The 9,258-nt window shown below is 35.9% G+C and overlaps 1 protein-coding gene across 1 annotated transcript; it reads left to right on the forward strand.

Moving 5' to 3' along the window:
• The first annotated feature begins 2,587 nt into the window (after positions 1–2,587).
• On the forward strand, positions 2,588–8,600 carry LOC127265937 (auxin response factor 6-like). Its single transcript, XM_051295975.1, has 14 exons — positions 2,588–3,258; positions 3,370–3,482; positions 4,195–4,293; positions 4,379–4,435; positions 4,519–4,677; positions 4,782–4,866; positions 5,052–5,142; positions 5,767–5,931; positions 6,012–6,134; positions 6,232–6,307; positions 6,390–6,537; positions 6,623–7,722; positions 7,785–7,975; positions 8,094–8,600. The coding sequence occupies exons 1-14, from the start codon at positions 3,201–3,203 to the stop codon at positions 8,314–8,316; spliced, it is 2,688 nt and encodes an 895-aa protein (XP_051151932.1). The 5' UTR covers positions 2,588–3,200; the 3' UTR covers positions 8,317–8,600.
• Positions 8,601–9,258: the final 658 nt, after the last annotated feature.

Below are 9,258 nucleotides of genomic sequence, written 5' to 3' on the forward strand. Positions count from 1 at the left end.
ATGAGTGTGTTTTGGATAAATATTCCGACTAAATCTAATTGTATAAGATTTATTGATAATCATTAAAGCAGTTTTTTATTTTTATTTATTAGTTTCTTACTATTTAATTTATTTTTAATATTAAAATTAATATGTATCTTTTTTTCTAAACAATCAACTCAGTTGATTTGTGTCGTGGTATTTAAAGTAATGAAATTTAGTTAGTTAATAATAATAAATTATAAGTACTATTTTATTATTTTCTATGTAAGTGATATTGTGTAATTTTGAAATAAAAAGTAATATATGATTGAAAAAATTTAAAATATGTATTTAAATATTTTAAAAGTTATATTTCAATAAAATATATGTAATATAAATATCATTTGTATAAAATAAAATTTTATATAATAAATATAAATAAAAAATATATTTATTTATTTATAATTAATATAAATTAATTTTTATAAAATTGAAAAGTTTTAAATATAGATAAAAATATTTATTTATTGGGGAGAAATATATAAATAAAGAAATTTTGAATGAGTATATATAATGTTAGATATTATGAAAGTAATTAAATTGATTTATATTTATTAAATATATTTTAAATTAAATTTTTTAGTAAATATAAAAATATGTCAAATAAAGTGTAACATATAAAATGAAAAAAAAAAAAAAATCAATTATTTTAGTAGGGGAGGGAATATAGAAGAATTTAAAGTTTTAAAAGATGAATCATAAATGAATTTGACTACAATACCCCTAGCTAGTTATTGCTAGAGAATTGAAGATTGGTAATAAGAATGAAGCAATGAATGAACGAATGAATGAATGGGAAATGTAATGAAAGTAGTTTTTAATTAAGTTGGATTTCTTTTGAATGAGGTCGGGAAAGATTAAGTTAAGTTTGGTACTCCCTCCGTCCCGGATACCGTGTCTACTACACTGTAGACACGGTATTTTAGGAGGAGTGTAATTAGTAAATAATTAAAAATGTATTAGTGAAAATAATTATTCTATAATATAAATAATTATAAATTAAGATTAAGATAACTAATTAGTTTAATTAAAATTAAAAAAAAAATTAAAAAATTTAAAATGAGATTAAAGTGTGTAATCATTTTCCATAAAAGGAAAGTGACATGGTATGTGGGACGGACAGAAACGACAACGTGGATATGGTATTTGAGATGGAGGGAGTATTAAATAATATTTGAAGAAATGTTTTGTCAGATAAAAAAATATATTTTATCTTTAAGAGTAACTCTATTGTATACTCCCTCCGTCCCATATCTATATATCCATTTGCTTTTTGTACGAAATTTTAGAAATATTAGTATTATATTGGAATAAAGTAGAAATAAAGGTAAAAATACTAAATTAACCCTATTAGTATTCTATGATATAAAGATAATGACATTTGTATAATATATTGTAAATTGAAAGGGTATTTGTAATATTAAATAGATGGTACTATTACTAAAAAAAATAAATATTTTAAATGAGACAGACCAAAGTAAAAAAATAGATAAATTGTTAAAAGGACAATGAGAGTAGACGTGTAAGTATAATACAAGAATGTCAAATCCATTTTACTTTGATATTAATGAGATTGAAAGAAGAGATATGAAAAATAATAAATTTTTTGTATTTATTTGAGAGAGAGTTTTACTAAAAAATATAGATATTTTTTACAGACAAAAAAAATATATGTATTCGACTTAGACCGAAAAAGGTTCAAATAGTAATTTTTTCTTTTTAAAAAAAAACACACACACAGATATATAAATAATAATAATAATAGTAATAACAATAATAAATAAAAAATATATAGATATATAATTGTTCATAATTTATCATAGTTAACAATAATAATACTTAAAATTATTATACTACTTCTTTTTATATATTTATTCACGTAGATTTTTTTGATAATAATATTTTATATGTATTTAATATAAAAAATAGTAATAGTTAAATTTATCTTTTTGTATAAATTAATCAAATAATAATGATAATATTTGTATAATAATATGTGTATTATAAGTTCGGTAAAATTATACTCGCTCCGTCCCAAAACTAAATATTCATTTGCTTTTTGCACGTAGTTTTAGAAATATTATATTGGAATATAGTAGGAATAAAATAATAATGACTAAAATACCCTTATTAGTATGTGTGATATAAATGTAATGACATTTGTGTAATATTTTGTAAGTTGTAAGAGTATTTGTAATGTTAAGTAGACAATACAATTATGAATACTTTGTTATCCATTTTGTTATGGGACGAAGGAGTATAAAAAATATAATTATTAAAAACAAACAAATATATTAATTTAGAAAAAATTAAAATAATAAAATAAATAGATTAATTTGAGAATGAGGCAGTAAATATTGAACTATGACATTAAAGAAGAAGAGAAGAAGGTAAGAAATAGTGGAGAAAAACCGGATTTACCTAAAGTGGATACTGCTTCAACCTTGCAAACAAGAATCCAATAATTGATCCCCAAATTTACCCCCTCCCTCCCTCTCTCTCTCTACTACATAAATTCGTTAATACATTTTCCATTTTCTTGATTCATCCTCACTTTAATCCTTTCATTCTTCAATAAAATACTCAAAAGTGAAAAAAAAGGAAAATCTTGTTAAAGATCTGAGGCTGATTTTGGCTCTCTCCCTCGTCCCTCCCATCATATATATATACACACATACATACATAGCTGCACAGAGTGATAAACAGAGATATATATAGAGTGAGAGAGAAAGAGAGAGATCTCAATAGTTCACAAAAGCTGCTCATCATTTTCTTCTTCTTCTTCCCTTTGCTTTTTTCTTCTTTCATTTATTGGCTTTAGCTCATTTATTCCTCGGACCAGTCTTTATCTTTTCCTTTTCTTTTTTAGGGTTTTTCTGAGCTACTGTAATTAACCCCACCCCTATCAAGATCTGCTTCGCTTTTCCCATTTCCTTCGATTTCGCGAGCTGGGGAATGGATGTGTGTGGGTTTGGATGAGCAATTTTGGTTGTTTGTGGGGGTGGGGGGGTGGGTCTCGTCTTAGCTTGGCTTCTTTTGGGATTTTAGGGTTAGGTTGAGTTAATTTGGGCATAATGCTTTTTCCTTGAAACCCACCCCCTTTTGATTCAGTTCGATTTTTATTCTAGTTTTTTTTTTTTTTTTTTTTTTACGAAACTAATTCTGGCTTTCTGTGGAATATGAGGTTGTCTTCTTCTTCTTCAGCTAGTACTGGATTTGATGCTCAGCCTGAGGAAGGTCTTGCTCCATTTTTGTGATGTTTTTGATTTAATTGTTTGTTTGTAGCTTATATATATTGATGTTATTGTTGTTGTTCTTAATTTGTATTGTTTGTTGGTTTGGTTGCAGGGGAGAAGAAATGCTTGAATTCGGAGCTATGGCACGCCTGCGCCGGCCCGTTGGTGTCGCTGCCGCAAATCGGTAGCCGTGTTGTGTATTTTCCGCAAGGGCATAGTGAGCAGGTTGTTTTGGATGAGTCTAAGTTTCATCTGATAGAGGAGATATATACATATATATATATAGTGTAGTTAATGTTTATCATTTGATCGAATGGTATCTTATTAGATGCACTAGAGACGACCAACTGACATTGTCGTTGCTAGATAGGTGATTTCTTCGAAAACTTGGATTGATTGATCGATTGATAGATATTGTATGTGTTGCAATAGATATGGCGAACTAACATTGTTGTAGCCTGCGTTGATTTCTTCGAAAATTTTGATTGATTGATTGATATCTTACGAGTTGCAATAGAACCGGTGGACGGACATTGTTTTAGCGTAGGTGATTTCTTCAAAATTCCGGGGTATGTTTGGTTTTTGTCGTTTGTTCTAGGTGAAATTTCGTGGTTGGATATGATGTATTGTATATAAACTTGAAATGTTATCGTAGCCTAGGTAATTTATTCACAAATTTTGGATTGATTGATCAATCAATCTCCGAAATGTTCTGATTATAGGTGTTGTGTTCGCCATATGTTATTTGTCGTTTGTACTTATTTTATGTGCTTGATCAAAAAAGTGTGGCACAAATCCTCAAAAAGTTTTGCTTTTTTAGCTGAAAATCGATAAGGGTTTGTGCATATATCTTTGCATTACCAGCGTTAATCTGAACTATAATTTTCCGAATTTCGATTTCGGGTATTCATCCACATATGAAACTATTTACTTGCAGGTTGCTGCCTCTACCAACAAAGAAGTCGATGCAGCTATTCCGAACTATCCGGGCTTACAGCCGCAGCTAATATGCCATCTTCACAATGTTACGATGCACGTAAGTCGAATTTCTCTGAACAATTATACGGTGCCGAAATCTATTGGAGGACGTATCTTAGCTGTCCGAATCGTCGAAAATGCAGGCGGATGTGGAGACGGATGAAGTGTATGCGCAAATGACATTGCAGCCGCTCACGCCAGTAAATACTCGGGACTTATTTGAATTTATAAACGTTGCGTAATGATTATTCTTTCGACAAATTTCACTTTCTTGGTGGTTTAGGAAGAGCAAAAGGACATATGCCTGCTGCCGGCGGAACTCGGGGCCCCGAGCAAGCAGCCGACGAACTATTTCTGCAAAACATTAACAGCTAGTGACACCAGCACTCACGGTGGGTTTTCGGTTCCTCGAAGAGCTGCTGAGAAAGTCTTTCCTCCACTTGTAAGTGTCGCAGTATAGTGTCCCGTTTTTCCGTGGCTACGCTACCGTCGTTCTTGATTCATTGTTCAAATCTTTACTGAGTCGTGCTTGTGCTAATTCTTTAGGATTACTCTCAAACCCCTCCGTGTCAAGAATTACTCGCAAAGGATCTTCATGGCAATGAATGGAAATTCCGACATATCTTTAGGGGTGAGTTTGTTCGATAGTATACTACAGTTTTACATATTGTATGATCCGTGGATTGTGATTGATTCATGGAGAAATTATTCTTTGTTAGATTCATATCATTGTATAATATAGGTGATCGGACTCGTTGTCTTAAGGTCTTACCGTATCTGCCTATCGATATTTAACATATATATCATTGTGTGCAGGTCAGCCGAAGCGGCATCTCCTCACAACCGGTTGGAGTGTTTTTGTCAGCGCAAAACGGCTTGTTGCTGGAGATTCTGTTATATTCATCTGGTATGCAAAATTATTGAGTTATCGCTTAGAATTCTGATGATTGTTTAACGTTAGCGGTAGTGCAGTACGGTGTAAGGAAGATACTATATATCATATCGAAATTTTCGGTATGATATTTTAACATATCGATTCCATACCAAAAAAGTAGTATATCGAAAATTCGATACGGCATATATTATATATTGTACCGTATCATTAATTCTGTAATACCGAATCATCTGTACGACATCGTTATATATTGTTCCATGTCGAAGATAATGAACTAAAGAAAATTTTATATATATTTTTTTTAAAAAATTGAAAACAATAATTTTAGAATTAATATATTGAATTATCATTATATATCAATATACCATATACCGAAATAATAAACTGTATACGGTATTTTCAATATATATTGAAATATCAACAATTCCAAAGTTACATAATGCTATAGTAAATGCAGTATCATACCATACTGAAATTTACTGTGTGTCAAAACGTATGCGTGATATTTCAGCGTGAAGTTAGACTGTTGATGCAATGACGGGTTGCTAATTTCTCGTATACAACCCGCGTTTTCTTCTCCCTTTGTTGATATCATTGCAAAATTTTCTGACTTAGTTATGATGATTTTCTCTTAAGGAATGAAAGCAATCAGTTGCTCTTGGGGATTCGACGTGCAAGTCGACCTCAAACAGTTATGCCGTCGTCAGTTCTATCGAGTGATAGTATGCACATCGGGCTTCTTGCTGCTGCTGCTCATGCGGCCGCAACGAACAGTCGTTTCACTGTATTCTACAATCCAAGGTAATACGGTTTTGTCATTTCTTTCTGATTCGAAAGCTTGCATGCATATGATGCACATTCTTGAATTTTATTCATTTCAGGGCGAGTCGATCCGAGTTCGTTATACCCCTGGCGAAATACGCCAAAGCAGCTTTCCAGACAAGAGTCTCTGTGGGGATGCGATTCCGAATGCTTTTCGAAACTGAAGAATCCAGTGTTCGTCGGTAGGCCTAACTTTACCTACAGATTCTTTAATATACTCTCCGCAAACGGAGGCGGTTTTTGTTTATGAACTTTTCTGCGTTTCCTTGTTTGTCGAAGATATATGGGCACGATTACCGGCATCAGTGATTTGGACGCTGTTCGTTGGCCAAACTCGCATTGGCGATCGGTGAAGGTATGTTCACGAAGAATCCGGGTTTTGTTTGCTGGATTATATTCTCGAATTGTAATGTGAAGTCTTGAGTTTCGCTATGCAGGTCGGGTGGGACGAATCAACTGCGAGCGAGAGGCAGCCGAGAGTTTCCTTGTGGGAGATCGAACCTCTGACAACTTTTCCTATGTACCCATCGCCGTTCTCGCTCCGATTGAAACGTCCGTGGCCCTCCGGGCTGCCTGCCTACCCCAGTATGTTTACTCGAGAAATTTTTTTGCTTCTTTCTCCGAAGAATTTTCTTTTATCTTCTTGTACGTCATGTTGTTTATCGATCAGGTCTCAGAGACGGTGATATGAACTTCAATTCGCCAATGGCATGGTTTCGTGGAGGTCTCGGAGATCAGGCGATGCAGTCGTTGAATTTCCCGGGGCTTGGGGTGTCACCATGGATGCAACCTCGGCTCGACAATTCGATGTTGGGTTTGCAAGCCGACATGTACCAAGTCATGGCCGGGACTAGCACGGCGCTCGCCGAGGGTGGCTCGTTGGATCCCTCGAAAATCACTGGTCAGCAGCACCTCCTGCAGTTCCAGCAAAATGTCCCGAATGTTTCGGATCTACTGCTACATAATCCGATGCTGCAGCTATCGAACTCTCAGTCGAACTTCCTCCAGAATGTTACCGAAAGCAACGCTGTATTGTCGGCTCAGATGTTGCAGCAACGCCAGTCGTTTATCGATCATCAGCAGCAACTCCGGCAATCGTCGCTGTTTGACGATCAGGTGATGAGAAAACCGATAACGACTAGCTCGCAGATGGAACCGGTTGCCGACTCCCGATTCACTCCTATGCAAGGGTTGCCTCCGACGAGCCAGCTGCAGAACTTGTCGGACCTCATCGGCAGCCATATGGGTTCGTCGTCGAATAATTCGACCCCTGTCGAGAGCCTTCTGAGTTCCTCACACATCGGGAACATGAATGGGCCGAGTTCGGTAGTTTCGAATTCGTCGCTGTCAAAACGGGTGGCGTTGGACCCGCAGCTCTCTCCAAAGGTTTCGCAATTCGGTGCGCCGCATCCGGAAGAACTGGTGACGCCTAATTCGAAAGCCTCCGATCTATCAGCTCTACTACCGCCGTTTCCCAGTAAAGATTTTACAGATTTTCAAAGCGTCGGAAATTCCCATCTATTTGGAATCGGCTCGAACTCATCGACTAATCTCATCAACGGTGCCCCGGCTCTGAGAAACATCGGCGGCAAGGACAGCGAGTCACTATCAATGCCGTATTCAGCTCCGGGTATATTCCCGAGTGCAGGCGGTACTTCCTTTCCTATTAACTTGGACATGGCTACTTCGAGTTGTGTCGATGAGTCGGTTCTTTTGCATCCTTCCGGAAATGTGGACCAAACAAACCCGACGTCGGGAGCTTTTGTGAAGGTAATTAAACACTAGTATTTAGATCGGCGTATTCCTTGTTGATTCTTGACGGTTATTTTCAGGTTCACAAGTCGGGGTCCTTCGGGCGGTCGCTGGATATCTCGAAATTCAGCAGCTACCACGAGCTTCGCGGCGAGCTTGCTCGTTTGTTCGGGCTTCAGGGCCTGTTGGAGGACCCTCAAAGATCAGGCTGGCAGCTTGTATTCGTCGATCGAGAGAACGATGTTCTTCTCCTCGGTGATGATCCATGGCAGTAAGTCCCGTAAACCCGTTACTTGATTTAGCTTTCGTTTCAAATATGCATTGCATTCTCTTGTTAGCCGTTCCTGATCGTATATTTCGAATGGAAATGGATATGATTTGGGTTTCAGGGAATTCGTCAACAGCGTATGGTACATAAAAATCCTATCGCCGCAAGAAGTGCAGCAGATGAGCAAAGAGCTCAATCTGCCGAATCCCGGGCAGGCGGGCAGGCTCTCGACCACTAGCGGCAATGGCAATGGCAATGGCAATGGCGACTACCTGAGTCGGAAAGATTCTTCCCGAAGCACCTTGAGCGGGGGGATACCATCCGTAGGCACGCTCGAATACTAACAAACCGAGCATCGTTTCTTTGTCTGAGGTAACGTAAAAGTTTCGTTGTGTTTTATTTGAGCTTAAGTTGAGCCCGTCGGATTGGATTTTCTTGCCACGTATTTCCGATGTATATTATACGATATGAATCCGCCTTATCTTATCGTATAAACCCTTCACTCTTAGCTTGTTGCACGAGACGGACGTTGACTATGATCGAGTATGTATTGTTGTATTTGATGCTTTCTTTTATTGTGTTACTAGACTTCTTGAGATTATACAATCCATTGTTCAAGTTTAAGATATCTCTCTCTCCCGGCTTTGAATATTCTTATAGTAGTTGGATTCGTATGACCTTTGCTTTTTTTGGTTATAAATAATTGCCATATTGTTATCCAATAAAAATAATTCTAAGCCCAGCCTAGAGGTCATCAGAGGATTCAGCCATTGGAGATTGAGCCGGGCCAAACAAAGAAAAATCCATCATTATTGACAGCTCAAACGGACTACCCAAGAAAAAAGTTGTTTACGTGAGAGTCCAATAATGAGGTTCGGTCAAAGAAACTGCAATTCAAATTTTGGATAATGAAAGAAGTGGCCGAATGGACTCCTAACAATTCCTAACAATAGGGAAATGTGGAGAAAATTCTGGGAAGCACTTATATAAAGACAAAAGGAAAGAGGAAAAAGAGATCGGATCAACACTAGCATAAATCAATCCTTTTTCTTATTTCTTATTCCTGTACTTGCTTTTTATTCTTTGTTGCTTTCGATTTATTTTAGTTCTTACTTACGTTTTTTTTTCTCTTTATTCCGTAATTTAATTTCCATAATTCAAATCCTGCATATTTCATTTTATTGCTATCGCGAGACTTAGCCTGGATACTTTCTTGAGTAGGCTGGGGAATCCGATTTTTGTCGATTTCGACAGGCTTAGATTTATTAGGCCGTCATCAACGAATT

Source organism: Andrographis paniculata, unplaced genomic scaffold (genome assembly GCF_009805555.1).
Source record: "Andrographis paniculata isolate CXL003 unplaced genomic scaffold, ASM980555v1 Contig74END, whole genome shotgun sequence".
NCBI lineage: Eukaryota > Viridiplantae > Streptophyta > Magnoliopsida > Lamiales > Acanthaceae > Andrographis > Andrographis paniculata.